This window comes from Syngnathoides biaculeatus, chromosome 16, assembly GCF_019802595.1.
Source record: "Syngnathoides biaculeatus isolate LvHL_M chromosome 16, ASM1980259v1, whole genome shotgun sequence".
Classification (NCBI taxonomy): Eukaryota; Metazoa; Chordata; class Actinopteri; order Syngnathiformes; family Syngnathidae; genus Syngnathoides; species Syngnathoides biaculeatus.
In genome coordinates this window covers 13465634-13485635 of record NC_084655.1, presented here as the reverse complement: position 1 = coordinate 13485635, position 20002 = coordinate 13465634, and the positions used below count along the sequence as shown (strand labels likewise).

The following is a 20002-nucleotide window of genomic DNA, read 5'->3' as shown; positions in this document are numbered from 1 at the left end:
TCTTCTGACGATGGATCCGGTTTCCTCCTCTTCTTTGTCTTCGACCCACAGTAGCTGAATTTCCACCGACGCCCTGCAGGTTAGCAGTGCCAGCGGCGGGCGTTGTTAACCCGGGCTACGACCGATCCGGTATGGGATTCTTTAGATGAACGCTCATATTTGTTTGGCACAGTTTTTACGCCGGATGCCCTTCCTGACGCAACCCTCTGCATTTATCCGGGCTTGGGACCGGCCTATAGATTGCACTGGTTTGTGCCCCCATAGAGCTGCATTTTCTCCATCCACTGATGCCACTATATAATTCTTCATTCCCACTGGACTCGGTTTTAGTGGCACATACAGCCCGGATGGACACGTCTCAGTAAACGGGATAATCTATTCGTCCACCAAGACATGTTCTGATCGAGCCTGAACTTGGCAGCCTTTGAGTATCGGATTCACGAAAGGCCTCACCTTCCAGAAATTGCTGCTTTTCTTATTGTCTTCAGGAACATCATCATCGATGACCACTTTCAGATGCCTGCGCCTGATCACGTGACAGTGTGTCCCAAATAGGAGGGATTCTGAGGGCATTGGACCAAAACATCCTTATTTGTGGTTCAGGCACACAGTACACGAAGATTACTGCTCTAAAAAAAATTTGAGCGATCTCCTAAACGGAAGTGTTGCGTGATCTTGCACTGTGAGCCAAGGACGTGGCATTTGTGCTGTCTGTAAGGTGTTTTATTTGCTCTGAGTCATTCTTTTGCTCTAAATAATCCAGTGGCAGTCACTTGCTTCCCTCATCTGGCAAGCAATCATCTTCACCTTCAAATTTGACCAATTACACTTGCAAACGCAAAGTTGTCTTCGTTAATTTAACTACATGCATAATGAAGAAACTATCCATGCATCCACCCACTTTCTTTGCTGCTTATCCTCATAAGGGTCACGGGGAGTGATTGAGCCTATTCCAGCTGTCAACATGCAAGAGGCGGAATACACCCTGAACTGGTGGCCAGCCAATCGCAGGGCACATAGGGACAAACAGCCGTACGCACAGCCCTACGCACAATCACACTTAGGGGGAATTAAAAGTGTCCAATTAATGTTGCATGTTTTTGGGATGTGGGAGGAAACCCAAGTGCCCGGAGAAAACCCACCCAGGCATGGGGAGAACATGCAAACTCCACACAGGCGGGTCCGGGATTGAACCTGGGACCTCAGAACTGTGAGGCCAACTCTTTACCAGCTGATCAAAAAAGGTTTTACCTCTCAATTTTCCTTTGAGAGCAGCTATAGTAGTCTTTTGCAGATATTATTGTATTACTATAAATATGATATCATATAACAAGATAACAAGATGATGGGGGCAATGTCCCCAAATGTGGTTTTAAAAAATTAGGTATCACGGGTCAGAAGTGTTGCAGATTTAACAACATTTCTGTGAATTTCCCAAATCCTAACATTTAGTGTTATAATAATCCATGACAAATAAGTCATGCTCCCAAAATGGCAAATGTGGCTAACATCAGCTAGTTTACAGTGTCGATCTGAGGTTAATATTGCTAGCGCTGCTATTTCACAATCATGCACTTTCATGATCGCATGCCATTATGAATGGCCAAGTTTGAGGATAGGATGCGTGCATTTCAGTGTGGGTTTTGTTCAGAGGCTCGGCGAGGGGGATTCGTAAAGTGAGGCGCTACTCAAATTTTGCTAGCAGTTTTAACATTGCAATCTCCCCTTGAATTTTTTTTCCATGATTTCCTACTAGATTCCAACAACAAGTGAATGAAAAAAAAGCTCATTAATTGGATGAGAGCAGTAAAGACATTTTTTGTTCAGGGGCTTACGAACATCATCTGGCTATGAGTTTTGACCCATCTCAAGTTATGTCTAGGGGCCATTCAAACGGGATAATAGGAGCCATTAGGATCACACCACTTGGGACTGCATTCTTTTGGAACTGCAAACACACATGAGCCCTGGTCCGGCTGAAAGATCTAATCAGCTGCTATTCTCCTTGGAGGAAAGCGTGCATTAAAAGGAGTCCAATATTATAATTCATACTGCATCATAGCGTAGAACCTACTCAACAAAAAGAATACGTCAATATGTCTATAAGTTTGGGGGGGTTTTGTATTTCCTCAAACATTGGCTTGCACTCGATCACTTGCATTTTAAACAATACTGTACATTGAAGCAATGGGGGGGGTGGAATTTCTTCTCGTCATCTGTGCTAATCTAACATTTTTAACTTCTATCCCTGTTTAATATGACGTGACAAGCTACAACAGTGGGTTGCTTTGACTAATTTCCATATATAGTCAACATGAGGCTTCAATACGAGTATAGACTAACATAAGGCCATTTGTTTATTTTTACCATTATGCTCATGGATGATATCACAGAGTAACTCCACTTTACACATTTTCCTTCATCAGCATTGTAGTTATTGTTTTGTTATTTCTTTTTTTTTTTTCCAGGAAAAACTTTCTTCAACAGATGTACAGCACGTCTATCTCAGAGTCAACGAATTTGGGGTTCAAATCTTGGCTCTGGTGTCTCCGTGGGAGGTCATTTCTTCTCATGCTTGAGTGACTTTTGCCCACCAAGCCTCATCTTTCCCGGCATATTATCTGTGAAAATATGTGTGCGTGTGGACACGTTCACTTCTTTTAAAGCGTCCGTGGTAAGATGTTTGGGCAGCAGTAAAAGGTCAGACTCATACGGAGAGAGGACGCACAGTGCTGTGCGACAGCAGGACACAGCGACATGTCTGACACGCACAGAAAAACATGGGGAACATGGGTGTGGCCAGGCAGAGATACACAATTTTAGTTTATCTATAGCCTGTGTGAACACTTGATTGTACCCGGTGAATCTCAAATTACACCAAATTACCTCAACTAAGGAAGTCACATGGAGTAGTAAGGCTTAAAAATAGAATCAGCACAAGGAAAGAACCAAGAGTGGCTTTGGGGTCTGTTCTACAATTGCGATGCTTTTAAAAGTGGTATTCAAATATGTCAGATTAGGTAATTAAGTAGTTTTCCTGCACATACACTTATGTTGATAATATTTGTAATGCTTTTGTTGTTTTGGGTTCAAATGCAACACACAACACACACATAACAGGGGATCTGTACATGGTCTCTCTGTCAATCAGCAGTAAATACCAATACTACTGTCCAATTTATGTTTAGAATGGATGCTGTGGGGACAACAATGCATGAAATATAAAATTCAACACAAATTGCAGTTATCCTCCAGACTTTCTGCTAAAATAAAACGTCCAACCCCATTTAGTTGAAAGAACAAAAAAAAAAAAAAAAAAAAAACCAAGGAGGAGCACTTACTTGATTTGTTTTAGTTGGCCACAAATAATGTGGAGGGTCAGATCTGGCCCATGTGCAACGCCAGGTAGGTGTGCACACTTTTGAATCAGTTTTAGACTGATGAAAAGCTTCCATGGAAAATATATCTCCTTGAACCTAAAAAAAAAAATTGTAAACCTAATTTATAGTGTCAACGTGGATGGTGTTAAGCACTCAAGTCAAACTGTGGCGCATCACTAATTGTGTAAACTGAGAAACTAATGAAGACAGTAAGCACACAACACTGTTTTGCTGATACAGAGTGTCAACATGCTTGAGTAACTGAAATCAAAACTGACAATATGTGATTGACTATCTTAATGATTTACTTACCAGTGTGTTTATCTTAAGTCATCTGCCACAGTTCACGTCATTATTCCGGTAAAAAAAAAAAAAATTCTTCCGGTATCTGCAAATTGAATATTTGCTTCACTGCTGCCATCTTGCGGGAATTTAGCGGCATCAATATTCTTGCTGCTTCGCTTTTGGTTCAATTCGTCCCTCGCGGGAAACCGTAGGTTCGAGCAAACGTCGCCTTAGCAACAGTGAGGTTTTGTTTAGCAACAAGCAGGCTAAATGTGTCTTCGTTAACTATTGCCTTGTAGAAACAGAATTACGTTTACTGATTGGAGGCGGGATGGCTGCAAGCAATCCATCTGTGTTTCTTCTCTCGGTGAACGGACAGATTGAGGGAGCAAACGTGAGTTTTGCTTCGTCTTTAGCCTGACGGCTAACACTAGCTAGCATTAACGCTTTCTGCACGTTCGGGAAGGAAAATGTTTACTTGAGTTCGTCGGATTGACCAGATCTATTTTTAAATTTCAGTTTCCAAGTTATGACAACTTGTACTGCAAATACTGCTTTGTTTATGGTCAAGATTGGATGCCCACCACTGTGAGTCGCACCATAACCTGAAGCAAGTCTCATGAAAATACGACACAATTTCACATCTACAATTTTTTATTTTTTTATTTTTACAATTGCAATCACCAGTGTTGCAGCCGTTTTCCACAAATTCTTAACCTGCGTCAAAATATTAGGTACAGGTGAACCCTGGTGAGCACAAAAAAAAGTCAACAATTAAGTATATAAAAAATGCTAATGGTCGTTTTTTATTTTTTTATTTATTTATCCATCCATTCATTTTCTTTTGCCGCTTATCCACACAAGGGCCGCGGGGCCTATCAATGGGCAGGAGGCGGGGTACACCCTGACTGACCTGGTTGCCAGCCAATCACAGGGCACATCGAGACAAACAGCCGCACTCACAATCACACCTCCGAGCAATTTAGAGTGTCCAAATAATGTTGCACGTTTTTGGGATGTGTGAGGAAACCGGAGTTTTCCTGAGAAAAGCCACACAGGCACAGGGAGAACATGCAAACTCCACACAGGCAGGTCTGGGATTCAACCCAAGACCTCAACTGTGAGGCCAACGCTTTACCAGCTGATCCACCGTGCCGCCCTTTTATTACTTCATTCAACAACAACTTTTTTTGTTCCCTGTGTAGACTGGAATTTGCATGTTGCAGAATGTGAGTCTGAATGGTTCCCACAAAATATGAGCCCTGTGCATGATGTAACCCCAAAAATAAATTGCGTAGCTACCTCCTGCCCAAAATGAGTGTGAATAAGCCCCATTGTACCTATGACCCCAAAGTGACAGCAAGCACTGTAGAAAATGGACGGATGGATTGATGGTTATTCATTTCCAAGAGCTACATCATGGGAATTCATTGTTTCAGTTATTTTCAAGCCATCCACAGTAGTTATGTTTCAGTGTTATTGTTTACTTATTTAAATGTCGTTATTCTATTTTTGTCTCTCTAGGGTTTGGAGGAAGGCATCACCCAAATAACATGTAAAGGCATTCAGTCGTCACATAAATTGATATGGAACTTCCCACTGGATATAACCTTTAAGAGCACAAACCCCTCAGGATGCGAGTATCTCTTTAACACACACGCAAAGATACAAATAAGAATTTATGAAATCATTTCACCTACTATGAAGATTTTTTTAACAGAAATCCAACGTGCTCTTTCTCACTCAGGGCCTCAACTTGTGCTGAGTGTGTATGGACCAGACGTGTTTGGCAATGATGTTGTCAGAGGCTACGGAGCAACACACATCCCATTAACACCTGGAAAGTCAGTGCTTCCCTTATTAACTTTAAATCATATTTGACTACTGCACTCAGAAAATACCAGTATTGGCTTGATTGGTGTTTAACTTATGAGATACAAGCACTGTATCGAAATATATATCACAGCAATTCTACACCAATTCTAAAGTGTCGTGTAAGTGTATACTAGATGTGCTTTTAAATGTAACATATCAGCTATTTGGTGGCCTCCACAGACATACACGGATCCTCCCCATGTTTGTTCCTGAACCTACATGGAGACTTCAAAAGTTCACTAGGTGAGTTTACAGTTTAGTCAGTGTTGGAAAAGTGCATCATAGTAGTAGATCACAACTTTCTCTTTTTTTTTTAAGTTGGCTTTGGGGACGTCGACCAGAGTACACAGACCCTAAAGTGGTAGCTCAGGGTGAAGGGCGAGAAGGTACGCGTGAATGTTAAAGCTTTGTGGTAAACGAGAGCTAAAGCAACTAAATAAAGCTTGATTTTTTTTTTTCCCCCAATGCATTCACATTGTGCCTTTTTCTCTTATAGTGACACGCGTTTGCTCCCAAGGATTTGTTACAGTCTGCTTTAACATCATAATGAAGGACATGAAGAAACTGGGCTACGACTCTGGCCCATCAAATTCCTCAAGCACGCAGTCTTGCGCTACTGCATCTGGATGGGAGGAACCAACACATTTTTGATCACATTGGGAAACGTGCCAATTTCTAGTTTCCACCCTTGTGTTGTGTTGATGTTCACAACCACAGATGTCAAAATTATGCTGTTATAGAACTGTAAATTTTTGTAAATGTTTTTTTGGCTTTTCCCTCTTTTATATTTTTCACATTATGTGTGGGTTGTTTAAAATGTTAACACTAACCATTGCAGAACAACATACATTTTGTAACCAATCCATGTCAAATTCATGCTGTAAATGTTTTTGTAATTCTTGCAGTCTCACATCTTTTGTATTTTTATATAAAGCTTGAATTTACAAAAATATTGATTATTTGAAGTATTAAAAGAAAACGCTGTGACAAGGCATACAGAGCTGAAGTGATACATTTTTATTTTGAAACCAATGCAGCTGCACTCATCGCCAGCCACCAGGGTGCGGCCTGCTGCGCTCGTTTTAGATGCCGTTAGGATTCCACGGTGACGTTTCCTATAAAAACCCATTACACAGAATGATAAAGCTCAACAAAAGAACGGTATGTTACAATAATACAAATGATAAATTATATTATACAGTTATAATGCCGACAGATTGAGCACATACCGAATAAAAAGCAGCCTGCTCCCAGTACTACGATTAGGGTAACTAGATGTGGAGAATAAAAAGGTGGCTATTAATGCATATAAAGACAGTCTAAGGTCAGTTATTCCTCTTAATAAAAGCACTGTGAGTACAAAGTGATGCAAAATGAGCTCGCGACACGCAGGCTACATTGAACTAATTCACCACTTTGAAACGTTCCGGAAAAAGTGGTCATTGAAGCATAATTCAACAGTTATCGTATGCGTTTTCCTCTTTTAATGTAGCCAATGCCTTGATCCATCATTGCTTGAATGTTAGTTAAATCAAGGTGAGGGAGAAAACGGCATTTCATAGCTACATTACTTCATGCAGAGTTTCGTAAACAAGAGTAATCGCAAATTTGACTTAGCAAAACACACCAGGCGGTGAATGTATTTTTTTTAAATGACAGTGTAATATTTGCATATATTTTTTGTGATTAAAAATGTTTTCTGGGCTGTAGGCATTGCATCCTCAATTCATGAACCAAAAAAAAAAAAAAACCACCAGCTTCCTTCTTCAAAGTCCACCTCATGCACAGTTGAAGCTGCCCTTCCATTGATTTGCCTGAGAGAAATGTCTGCATTTTGAGCAAAATGATCCTGTTTCGCAAGCAAAGCACAGCTGAGAAGAAGGGGTTGCAACAAACTAAAAGGAGAGAAAACGTAAAAAAAACATTGGCAGTGATAGACAATTGAAGAGATAGGAGTTGTCTCCATCATCTCTTATTACACATGCTCTTTTTTTTGACAAAGTAATCCTCCAATATACTTTCCACAAACTTAAAAAAATACCTCTAAGTAACATGGAAAATAGTAACAATGGAGTGTAGATCAACTAACAGGGAAAAACAGTTGAAAGTGACTGATGTTGGGTCTACTCTGGGAAGAAAAAAAAAAAGTGGGGGGGGGGGGGGTTGAGGGGGCCTCAGAGATCAGTCGCTGTGACTTTGGTAACAGTTGTGCTTCTAAAGGATGACCTTAGAATACGCAGCTAGTAAACACACCTAAACAATGTAAAAAGGATCTGCTACGGCTTAACATGAGAAAATAACAAAAAGTAAATCGTGAGATATGACCTACTACCTCCCAGGAATACAGTTTGCCGTTCTCGTGCAGAATTCCACTGATCAAAAGACCAGCACAAGCAGGTGTGGTTTGCGAACATTAAATCGTTACAGACGGGTGCGTCACAGTAGATCCACTCATCAAGTTGCTGATTGGCTGATGGAACCAACACCAAAAAAGCAGACCACAGGGGAGAACTTACAAAATGACATTTCTCATTCAAGAACACATGAAAGCTGAACACATACACGCCCTCATCCCTTTGACCCTAGTACAAAAAAAAGAAAAAAAATCCCACGTCGCACTATGTTGTTGAATACTGACGTGATCCCAGTTCATAACTTTATGACTAAACACATTTGGGTGGGGGTTAATGTCATATGTCAACATGAGTTGCCGGATCTGTGACCGTGCCACCGAATTTGGACAGGGAGTCCATCTCTTTGGATAAGCATTCACAATGTTAAAACCGTGACCTAGGGGTTCCGATTGGGTGGCATGAAAAGCTCTGTGATGGAGTGGTGTAGAAAAAGTCAGTTGAAGCGGTCTCATCCTGTTTTACAACTAGCCTCCTGAACTACACTAAGGTGTAACGGTGAGCCCAACAGTCGCTGAAATCATTTGTTTAAAAAAGAAAAAAAAATGTGCAAAATCCCTGCTTCGGAACACACAAACAAACACATACACACGCACAGTATAAACATATCTGACCGTTTCTATCATTACAACTCAAGTTAAGTGAAGGAAAAGCTTTCTGGAAAATACAACAGTGTTATAGCACTATTATATGCAACCACTCACACACTTACATACACACAAAGACACTCGTTAGCTGACAGGGCTTAAAAACGATTAGCTCAAGTGATGAGATAAGATCCTGGCATTAGTAGTCAGGTTTGTGTCACTCCACAAATGAAAGTAGCAATCCTACAAGAGACAAGTGGACTGTCTAAACTTGCCTCTGGTGGGTGGGGGGTAATTGGAAACACCCCTCCTATTCTAACTCTGATGCCAAATGGACAGTGATACACATCAGTGTCAGATCGAAGTGGAACACGTCAGACTAGGCAGTTTGTAGCACTGAGAGAGGAAGAGGAGGAAGAGCGTGGTAATGTTATGGATGCCACATTGTCTACGACCTTGGCAGAGGTTGGTTAGGAAAAAAAAAGGATAAATGGGACAAGACAACTCCTTGATGAAGCTTTCTATAGCTTAAAATAGGATATGAAGTGGGGTGAGGGTATTCTGGGCACAAGTTGTCCGCAGTAATCCCCTTCACAAAAGGAACGGGTTGGTGGCTCCAGTGGGCTGCGCCCCGGCCTGGGGGGGTATGCTCATCAGTGGCGGGGGCATAGCACCGACCCCCACTGCGGGCATCGGGCGTCCCACGGGGGTCATGCCCGCCAAAGGGACCATGGGGACAGGTTGGGTGGGCAAGGATGATATGGCCATGGAATCAGCCATGCCGCTGGCGAACCCCGAAGGCATAGGGCTTACTCGCATCTGGTTGAGTGTTGGTGGAGCAGGCTGGCTCACTTGGAAGGGATTGGCATGAGAGTTGGAGGCTGCAGCGGCGCCACCTTAATAAAAAACAGGTCATGGACAAAGTCAGGAGCGCTATAAGTCACTCAGTATCATTCCAAACTTTTATCATGAATTGGAATCATTATACAACAGAAATTACTTATTTCAGACGATTAGGGATGATATACATACAACAACAACACTGGAACTGTTCACTTTTTCAACATGAAGATGCATACATCATGTTCTCTCATGTTGCAATTCTTAAATATAACATTTTTATCTGTATATTCTCAGTGTGCACTACATATAAGGAGTATAACACTTTCCATTACAATTTAGTAAGTACTTTTACTGCTCACAGACACTGCAGATTGCTGTACAGATAGTAGTAAATTTAAGAGAATGGAGCGGTGATACATCATCACAGGGCGACCTTTACAAGCACACGCCCTTTTTTTATTGCCCCACAAGAAGAATTTTGTCACAGTTGGGTTGTGAATACATACAGCATTGGGCTGGTTTCATTTTATGCTTCCATTCATAACATGGTCTTTAAAGGTCAAGTGTCATCCTTATAAACATTCTAAAATAGATATTGAAATGAAAAATACTTAACATTATTCACTTCAATGTCTATACGAAAAAAATAAATGTGAGCGGAGAACGTGTCATCCATGAGCAAAGTTGCGGTAGTGTCATTCGACACCCAAGTGGTCGCCATATTGGCTGTATCTCCTGCTCGTGACATCACACTGGGATATTCAGCATTGAAAACGCTGAACACGCACCTCCTGACACGGAAGCTCTTTTCTAAGAAGAGAATATATCATAACCGAGTGAAGTTACTGGGGGAATATTACCCTATTGTTGCGAGCCATATTTAGATGATATGCTGATCATGGCCAAACCGCTTCCCCGTCCGATCCACTTCCGCGGCAGAGATTAGCCACCGCAGCCTCGCGCCGCGACGAGCCACCCTGGTCAACAAGGCCGGAAGGCCGAGCCGCCAGCTCGCCCTTGTCGACAAGTCCGGTGGTGATTCACAAGGCCTGCAGAGGCCGTCCTTCAAGGGCTGCTACACGGAAGCCTTCCGATGCGCACAGACACATTTAGCACCCCTGACTTACGGATTACGCCCCCGCAAACGATTGTTTTTTTAGTAGCTCTATACACAGATACCACGAAGCTCTCGTCCTTTGCAATCCATTATTCACGTCGAACCTGATCTTTTGGAAAAGTATGAAGAGCGAATCTATCCTCCCGAGCGTTCGAGCAATATCCAGCAATAAAATGAGCAAGGATTTTGGCTAAAACGAAGGATCAACGTGCTATCTTCCTGCAGGTAAAACTAAACTAAAACGAGTGCACTTGAGCGCGCTGCTGCCTCCAATGTCACTTCCTGCTTCTTGTCGAAAACAAATTTTCATGGCGGGATTTACAAGAAGCTGAAGAATCATGTTTTGTGGTGAAAAAAAACAGACGGGTCCATACCGGCTGCCATTTTTTCATTAATAACATACTAAAAATCATCCATTTCATGACACTTGACCTTTAATGTTAAACAATGCTTTTCAAAATTATTATTTTTCAAATTTGTGAAAAAAAAATTCAGCACAACAAAACAAAAACAGCCTATTGATAGGGTAAAACATACAAGCATGAAGTGATCTCCTAATGACTAACCTACTCTTGAATAGACTTGGCCTGGTCTAAGATTCAAATTCTAACTCCTGTATGTGTCCAACCTGCGCAAACAAGCTTTTGAGACCTTCAGCTCTACACATGAACACATCTAGGTAGAGATAACCAGGAATGTTTGTCTTTGTTTGTCAGGTAAAAACAATTACATTTTAAAGGTTGACGCCCACCTACCTGTTGAAGCCAAGAACGGGTTGAATGCTGGTGCAGGTTGGGCCGGTTTGGTCACCAGAGAATCCAGGTTGACCAGGGCCGCGTTGGGGCCCAGGAAAGACTCTGGAGTCTTTCTGGTTGGATTTGAAGATGTAGAAATGGAGGAAGGGAGGGGGTCGAAGAGGTCCAAGCTGCTGCTGTTAGGAAGACTGGCTTGGGAGGGAACAGAAGATGGTATAACACCATCACCTAGAAAACAAAAGTTGTAAAATATGATAAAATGTAGTATTCATATAAAAACCCCAATTACAACGAGGTTGTGATATTGAGTAGACTATAAATGAAAATAGAATACAGCACAATAAATACTTTGGCATAAATTCAATTTAAGACCCTACAAAGACAAGATATGTATTGTTGATATATGGCTTCAGTTTCTCAAGCGATGGGCACAGACTGCAGGAAGACCATTCTCCAATCTTTTACTATGTCATACTCTCGTAACACATACACAATGTGACTGGTATTGTCATCCAAAGAACGATAAGCGATCATCGTTTCAACCACAAGATGGAGAAATGTGTCCATTTGAACGATATTTACTGTATATACCTGCGTACTATTGCTCCAAAAATTGCATTCACAATAAATAATGTAGCTTTGTTCATGAATTTTTCTTCACATAGTTGAGAATCATAATTAATAATATACAATTCAAGCTAATTTGAACAAATTTGTTATTTCAGAAGTGTACATAAACTGACGAGCCTTTGCATTAACAAATACCCAATAACAAGTTCTGTTTTAAACGGGTTGGTGACCCCTGCCTTATGAAGAACTGTAGTGTCTTGCATATTCGCTTTAGTAAATTAATCATAAGATGCTCTTGCGAGGACATCAGAGCCAGGCAGCCTTTTTGGTAGCAGAAATGATGATAAGAGTGATGGAGATGCACCAAACCCAGAAACCCATTAGTGAAACATCTCATTGGGACAAATTAATATCACTGGGACAAACTAATCACAGAATAGCAATTCACCAGACTTCATTGCACCGGACTATGGTTCTATTTGTCATTTCAACCTGGTCTAATTGCTAAAGGACTATGTATACACGTTTTTGCACAATTAATTCAAAAGAAAATTCTGGCATTCCCAAATGACAGGCAACCCTTTATTGCTTAGTAACTGTTTTGTTTTGTTTTTTTTTTGTAAATGTCTTTATGGTTTAAAAATTATTCGCCGTCAACTGACTGGCAGTTGTCATACTAGAGTGATTCCAACTACTAGAGACAAATTCCTTCTGTTTTTTTGGACATAGATGGCAAATAATGAAGATTCAGATTCTGACATGACAAACACAAAAGGGTATATTGACTCTTCCAGGAATTCTTTCGATTTTACCCAGCCTCTTCTGAAGCTTGCTGCTTTTAAAGATGCTCAACACATTCTCCATAAGGGCCTTCTTTTGGTTTTGGCAAATAGCCAAAGCCAGTGTTTATGTTCTGTTCCTTGATGGTATCCGACTTGTTTGTATTGAGCTAAAGCGCAGATCTGAGCCAGTGCCGCCCTCCCCACAGAATCTAACCACAAGAGGGAAAACCATCCAGACATGAGCCAAGTTGATTTTTGCAAACCTTTTTGAGAACTACTTGTATGTCAGGAATTTATGGTAACTGAGTTCTTGATTAGAATTGGAAGATTAAAAATTTGTGGTATTAGCAGATTTAAAAGAGTCTTACAATAACAACAAGGCTCAGGTCGAATGTCTGTGACACCACAAGACTAACAGTGATACAAAACTAGACCAGGGCAAATTCCTTATTTTTCAAAGTCATACTGTTTTGGCAGAATTTCTTTCTCAATATTTATTGCCCTAGTCCAGTAGTTTATACTGTAGATCTATTCCAAGATAGGATACATGTATGTGCCCTACAGAAATATTGGATATCTGAGGGCACAGAGGAAAAACAACACAGACTGTGTCAATAGGGAGACGAGGACAGGGTGAGTACCAGCAGGGACAGAGGAGGAGGAGCGCAGGCTGTCAAACTCTGAGAAGTCCTCTTTGGACGTACCATTGGATTCACTGAACAGGTCAAAGCTACCTGCATGGGGACAACATACACATATAACCCTAATACAAACAGACGATAACAGAAAACAAGTATGAATGTGTACGGATATCTATGTAAAGGAGACAGACACAGAAAGGCAAATGGCTCAACCAAACAGCCATGTAATTCTCCACGTTAATGTTCCAAATTTCATACTAATACCTCATGATTGAAAATGTAACATTCATTTTAGCACCCTTCTCATGGGTTACCTGGCTTGGAACCCTTGGGCCGAGTGGCTGCCGAGCCCCAGGGATCAGATGCCGGAGTGGAGTTTGATGCCCAGGGATCACTGCTTTTCATAGGTGGAGCTGAGGTAGGAGCCCCCCATGGGTCTGTTGAGGCTGCTGACTTGGGACCAGAACCTTGGAACAGGGAAATAGTTTTACTGATTGGCAAAATATGAATAGGGTAATCATGACGTCTCACATAGAAATGAGGTATGAGAGTGGGTGGATAATAAAGCAAGACGTTTTAGAGGACATGTTCTTGCAGGTTATCAGGCAGCAATTACATGGCCAACATCCCTCTTTAGACTTCTAACTAAAACAATGTCCTTTGGTCACCACCTCCCTTACAAAATGATCTTCTCATTAGAGTAGGATCACAAGTTCGTGTAAGAATTTTTCAACTCCCTCACTTTTAATGTAAGTGGGGTAAGGGAACAAACTGAAAAACTGCAATCACTTATTGTTGAGATCAACTGTGTGTAAGGTCTTTGGTAAATATGTTGCAGTGCAAAGAAATTGCTGTCTAACTATTCTTGGTTGGTCACAGCTCCTCAGAAAACAGGTGCTTATTTCTCCTCCCACAACCATGGACTTTAATGAGGTCCGGCAGGGGTGATCTTGTGTAGTGGAAACCCTCCTCTGCACATTGCTTTACTGTCACAGGGCCTGCAGAGCCGCATTCCTAGCTGACAACGACTCAACCAACAGTTTTTAGAGCTGCAGGTTGAGGTGAGGCACATTCACAGACTCGCACTCATGTTATGCCTAATATTGTACATTCAAAAACTGTACTTTCATCACAGACAACATACTTTATGGCTGCTATAACTGTGAAAACATACGGTATACACCCACTGTCCTCATGTCCTCCCTCTCAACATCCATCAACCTTTTCTTTGGTCTTCCCACTCTTTTGCCTGGCAGCTCCATCCTCAGCACCCTTCTACCAATATACTCACTCTATCGAAGTCTGCTCTCTCTAACTTTGTCTCCAAAACATCCAACTTTGGCTGTCCCTCTAATGAGCTCATTTCTAATCGTATCCAACCTGTTCACACCAAGCGAGAACCTCAGTATCTTCATTTCTGCTACCTCCAGTTCTGCTTCCTGTTGTTTCTTCAGTGCCACCGTCTCTAATCCGTACATCATGGCTGGCCTCAAAACTGTTTTATAAACTTTGCCCTTCTTCCTTGCGGAGACTCTTCTCCCACAGAGAACACCAGACACCTTCCTCCAACTGTTCCACCCCGCTTGAACCCATCTTTTCACTTCCTTACCACACTCTCCATTGCTCTGTATTGTTGATCCTAAGTATTTGAAGTTGTCCACCCTTTCTATCTCTTCTCCCGAGAGGTTCACTCTTCCTCCTCCACCCCTCTCATTCACGCACATATATTCTGTTTTAGTTTGGCTAATCTTCATTCCTCTCCTTTTCAGTGCGTACCTCCATCCTTCTAATTGTTCCTCTGCCTGTTCCCTGCTTTCACTGCAGATCACAATATCATCTGCGAACATCATAGTCCAAGGGGATTCCAGTCTAACCTCGTCTGTGAGCCTATCCGTTACTACCGCAAACAGGAAGGGTCTCAGCGCGGAACCCAGATGCACTCCCACCTCCACCTTAAATTCTTCTGATACACCAACGACACATCTCATAGCTATTCTGCTGCCCTCTTAAATGTTATGTACTATTCTAACATATTTCTCCGCCACACCAGACTTGAGCATGCAGTACCACAGTTCCTCTCACAGGCTTTCTCTAGATGTACAAAGATACAATGTAGCTCCTTCTGACCTTCTCTGTACTTTTCCACGAGCATACTCAAGGCAAATAGAGCATCTGTGGTACTCTTTCAGGGCATGAAACCACACTGTTGCTTGCAGATACTTACTTCTGTCTTGAGTCTAGCCTCCGCACATTTTTTGTCTCACTGTCTGAAGTCAAATCAGACTAAAGTCAGGATCACCAAAATTATTTAATTTGTTGGATGTCAAAATAATGCAAGATTTTCAGAGAATTTTATAATATTTTCTTTGAGGTCACAGGTTTACACTTTCACTTGGGTTCTACTTGTATGATGTTTACATTTGTCTGATTAGCTTAAACATTAAAGTGGTGAAACTATGCAAAACTATAGACATTTGAGATCGAGCCCAATACTTTTTCACAGCACTATTTTAAGAGTGGCATTGGTCCTCGTATTATACATAAAAAAAAATCAATCAAAAATTAAAACAATAAATCAATTTTGTAAGAAACACACAATGCTTCAATTGACCTGAAAACATATTGTGTGGTGGGGCGGACTCAGTCCCCATAGGTAGTATGTTAACATCATGAAAATGCTAATCTATATACCGTAAGGTTTCCAGGGGTCTCCTTTGGCCAGAGCTCCGGCGCCCCAGGGATCACCACCAGGGCCTGGCTCTGGGACGTCCATCAAATCCATCAGAGATGACTGTGGCTAAAAATAAGAATGTCCATTTGAAAATAGTGAGAGGAAAAATACTCTGATGTGAGACAACATAAGCAACACGAGGGAAAATGTTTTTCCTCAACTGCCTTTAATATACGACTGCCAAAATGTATTTGCAGTCATCTCATAAAAGGAACAGAACAGGAATGTTGGCCTTCTTCTGTCAGCCGTCTATTGAGGCACAATTTTTTTGGGCTAACTCGGCCGTCTGCATTGTAGAATCATTATTGCTTTCGGGGGAGGAGGAGCTCTGGTCAGGCAAAATAAGCATGAGGTGACAAAATTACGATAATGGTGATGAGTCATGTTGATGCTTTTGATGGTTACTTACCTCTTTTTTCTTGCGTGCCAGTTTGCCGGAGTCTGGACCTCCTTTCTTACTTTCCTCTAAAGCCATCTGTAGTCTTAAATCATCCCCTCTGCGTATGCGCTCCTCCTGTAAATGGGCACCAGTGAGGAAAAACTGCACCCATGCTACTTTGTCTTGAACTTCACCATAGTTTTATCACTGAATCGAAAATATGATAAACTGTGGATTAAAATTAATGTACATCTGAAACTAAACATCCATCCATCATCTGAGCCGCTTCTCCTCACCAGGGTCGCGGGAAAACTGGAGCATTTCCTGGCTATCTGAAGTCAGGAGGTGGGGTACACACCAAACTGGTTGCCAGCCAATCGAAGGGCAGATAGAAACAAACAACCCTTCCCACTCACAATCACATGTACGGGAAATTTAAAGTCTTCAATCAATGGATGTTTTGGGGTTGTGGGAGAAAACCCACGCAAGCAAGGGGCAAACATGCACACTCCAAACAAGTTGGGCCAGGATTTGAACTCCGGTTCTCAGAACTGTGAGCCAGACGCGTTAATAAAACTACACAAAATATTGTAATTTTTTTCCACCCTGAACATGTCAAATAAATGATTGGGCTTCATTCAGGCATTTTCATATAGTCTAAAACTAGACAGTACAATCAAAAGCATTTGTCAAATATAAGACTGATTTAATAAAACGAAGTAACTACCCAGATGTGTACTTAATGATGAGTTATGATCTGCCACGTAGCGTGCGTTTAGTACCTGCTCCGCTGCCTCTCTGCTCATGGCTAAAGCCAGTTGCAACTGTAGCTCCTCCTCACCACTTGTCTGAGGTCTCGCTTGCTCTAATTCTGATCCCGCATTGGGAGAAGTGGCTAATGGACAGTAGCAAATACAAAGACATTTATAGACATTATACTTGAACAATACAGAAAATACCATGAAAGTGAAAGGGAGGCGTCCATACCATTAAACAAGTACAAATACTTTTATTTGTGTACTCGCTGGCACAGAATTAGAAATTGTGTACTGTGCTCGGAGCCTTATGCAAATTAAAATAAAATAGCATGCAATCAGTGAGTACATAATTGTATTCTGCAAATACTGTAGGTTTCTGACCTACTTTGGACACTTCGGAAACAAGGGGCCTGTGATAGGTCAACACCACAGTTGCATTGTTTTCTGTCACACTCTGTCAACACACAATATCCCAGAACCTCAAGGGGAATCTCAAAAAACTCTCCAAAGCAACACCTCAGTCTTATTCCTATTGGCCAGAATGAAGTTTCCTTTTTTCAAATGATGACTCAGCTGTTGGACCTTCCGCCTCAGAGCTACATACTGCAGCTTACTTATGTACAAGAATGTGGGCCAGACACTAAGGTTGAGAGCGTACTCCGTGCAACACATATAATCCGTGCAGGCTGAAATCACATGCATGCAAATGCACACAGCGACTCACACATACAGCATGGTGCTGTGTACAAACAGCTCGGTGTCAAAAGGTGAAAAGAAAACAGGTTAAGGTTCACGCTTTCATTTCAAATTCTCCAGTGTGCCCGCCTCTCCCTCTGTGTGTTAACCAATTTCGTGATTGTGATTTGGGATTCTTTTTAACTCGATTTCATAAATTCCATTGTGGGGTTGTTTTGGTCACTGGTGTATTATCGAACACTGAATCACAATCACACCAGAAACAAAAAGTATTGCAATCATGAAACCACTGTCTAATTTTTTTAATAACTTTACTAGGTGTCAGCTTTTAACAGTACTACATCAAAAATCATGCAACAAGGCTATAAATAAACCAACTTTTGGATTCAAATATACTGTAAATGATGGCGACCCAGAGAAAAAGTCTTTTGTGGAACTGATCAATTACATCACTGATCCAATCGGTGAATTATGACAATTTTGATTGTTTGAAACATAAAAATTGGGAAACTATGCACAAATATAATAATTTGAGAAGGGATTAGTTGGAGTATTTGCTAATATTTATAATACTTAATAATGATAATAAAAATCTAAGAAAACAACATTACAGATGAGGATGGTAAGCTTTAATGGTACTCACAGCCATGGTAGGAGGCGGGCGAGCCCTCTGACCTGCCATACTCTTCACTGTAGGAAGTGGAGAGGTTGGGTTGGGATGAGCCTCGACCAAAGCCCATCTGATTGCTCCCTGTGGAAACCTGGGCCATACGCTCTTTGGTCTTCAAAGCCTGAGACCTTACCAGACAAAACACAGCAATCTTCTTAAAAAAAGTCAATGCTCTTATCTTAACATGAAGCATGATGTGAAATTTATCACCATAGACAAAAGGACAGTGGTTTGTGGGGGAACCAAGATAAAAAAAAAGTTGTAATTAAAATACAGGCTGGTACTAACATTAGCTCAGTCCAACTGACCCTTAAAAATGGATGAATGTAAATAAATCGCATGTATTTAGAGCTACAACACAAAAGCAACAATGGTAAATACAAAAAAATAACTGTCAGTCATAAGTGAGCCATAAAGCAATCATCATACTAATAATAATGATTTAATAACAGGGCACTGAGGAAAATTGTGCACTGAAGACCGTCTGTATTTCCTTAACTCACTGAAAGTTACTCATCTATTAATCTCTTCAATTTTCATAACTTCTTGGCACTATTTTACACATTTATTTTATTGCACACTACACACGCCATGAGGACAAATTAAGCATCCCAAAGGCACTGCAGCCCTGAGCTGAGTCTGGTGTGGGTTCCGTGTCTTGCTCAAGGGCACATCAAGAGAAGTTAGATCTCTCCAACAACTAGTCAGAATTGATTTTGTCCAGAGGAGGACTCAAAATATAACCCTCCAGTTGCAACGCTCAAGTCCTTACAGATAAATGAGCTGCTGTGTGCCCCTAAAAATTGCAGAATGCAAAAACGAAAATAAGTGGCATGAGTAATCAGGCTGAAGTTCAAAGTCTCTTTGCATTCAAATATACAACCCACCTAAAATGACTAAAAAAAAAAAAAGACTTCAAAAGAAACATCAGATGTGTTCTGAGAAACATGTGAAAGTTAAAATGCTCAGGGCTGATGCATGAAAATAATTTCCAAGTCAATGTCAGTCCATCAGCCAAGACACACGGCACACACCCACACAAACACAGGTAATCAGTTATGTTCGATATGTTTACTTGAAATAATCCCTCTGCATGATTTCTACGGAAGCCAAACGGACAGCGAATTATAGTGAGAAAACTTTATTGCTACTATGCAATACTGTATCACAAAATGAATGTGAAAGTATAAATAATAATATTCAAATTATAATCTGTTTAGAGTCCCAAACTCAATGAAAATTACCCATTTAAAAACTTATTTCAGAATGAAAAGGCTGAATCCAAATCGAATTTCATTCAGTTTAAAAGGGGCGAGCTATTCCTTTCGCCAAACCACTCCAAAGTAAATTTTTGCCATTTGGAATAGAGGAACTAAGAGCTCTGCCTCTGCATCTTCTGTCTGTATGTAATTGCAGTGATGTCATCCTTTACTGTCGGTGTAAATATGGAAGGTCCCGCTGGAGCCAGTACGCAACGGAGCGCTTGTTTTTTTTCTTATAAACATAAAAATAATCCCTACGA

The 20002-nt window shown here is 41.1% G+C and overlaps 3 protein-coding genes across 12 annotated transcripts in view; 1 reads left to right on the top strand and 2 right to left on the bottom strand.

The window, feature by feature from the left end:
- cacna1ha (calcium channel, voltage-dependent, T type, alpha 1H subunit a) overlaps positions 1–3786 on the bottom strand; it is a 124831-nt gene extending 121045 nt beyond the window's left edge. For all 4 annotated transcript variants that reach the window (XM_061845759.1, XM_061845763.1, XM_061845760.1 and 1 more), the window contains exons 1-2: positions 3693–3786; positions 3342–3476 (exon numbers count right to left, since the gene is read on the bottom strand). The gene's annotated coding sequence lies outside the window, so the exon portion shown is untranslated. The remainder of the gene's footprint in view (positions 1–3341; positions 3477–3692) is intronic.
- An 83-nt stretch (positions 3787–3869) lies between these two features.
- Positions 3870–6471, top strand: b9d1 (B9 protein domain 1). Of its 2 annotated transcripts, XM_061845771.1 has the most exons (7): positions 3870–4059; positions 4185–4253; positions 5190–5301; positions 5413–5509; positions 5721–5783; positions 5859–5926; positions 6037–6467. In XM_061845771.1, exons 1-7 carry the CDS (start codon positions 3997–3999, stop codon positions 6189–6191), a joined length of 627 nt encoding a protein of 208 aa, XP_061701755.1. In that variant the 5' UTR covers positions 3870–3996; the 3' UTR covers positions 6192–6467. The 2 variants fall into 2 exon arrangements, with proteins under 2 accessions (XP_061701755.1, XP_061701756.1); XM_061845772.1 differs by lacking the exon at positions 4185–4253 and having other exon boundaries at positions 6037–6471.
- A 65-nt stretch (positions 6472–6536) lies between these two features.
- The window catches only part of epn2 (epsin 2), an 84657-nt gene continuing 71191 nt past the window's right edge, over positions 6537–20002 (bottom strand). Inside the window, exons 3-11 of one of the 6 annotated variants that reach the window (XR_009798755.1) lie at positions 18454–18608; positions 17139–17251; positions 16387–16491; positions 15938–16043; positions 13561–13713; positions 13247–13339; positions 11254–11481; positions 6770–9434; positions 6537–6655 (exon numbers count right to left, since the gene is read on the bottom strand). Coding sequence is in view for 5 of the 6 variants with exons in the window: in XM_061845764.1 (XP_061701748.1) it covers positions 9130–9434; positions 11254–11481; positions 13247–13339; positions 13561–13713; positions 15938–16043; positions 16387–16491; positions 17139–17251; positions 18454–18608 (1258 nt within the window). In the remaining variant the exon portion in view is untranslated. Of the gene's footprint in view, positions 9435–11253; positions 11482–13246; positions 13340–13560; positions 13714–15937; positions 16044–16386; positions 16492–17138; positions 17252–18453; positions 18609–20002 lie in introns of all 6 variants that reach the window. The other 5 variants (XM_061845769.1, XM_061845764.1, XM_061845765.1 and 2 more) reach the window with 5 other exon arrangements.

What these genes read in the sequence shown, in the direction of transcription:
- b9d1 (XM_061845771.1), top strand. Translation starts at nt 3,997, where the DNA reads ATGGCTGCAAGCAATCCATCTGTGTTTCTTCTCTCGGTGAACGGACAG. An exon ending in AGACTTCAAAAGTTCACTAG is followed by an intron (nt 5,784 to 5,858) that starts GTGAGTTTACAG and finishes TTTTTTTTTAAG; the next exon opens with TTGGCTTTGGGGACGTCGAC. An exon ending in TCAGGGTGAAGGGCGAGAAG is followed by an intron (nt 5,927 to 6,036) that starts GTACGCGTGAAT and finishes TTTCTCTTATAG; the next exon opens with TGACACGCGTTTGCTCCCAA.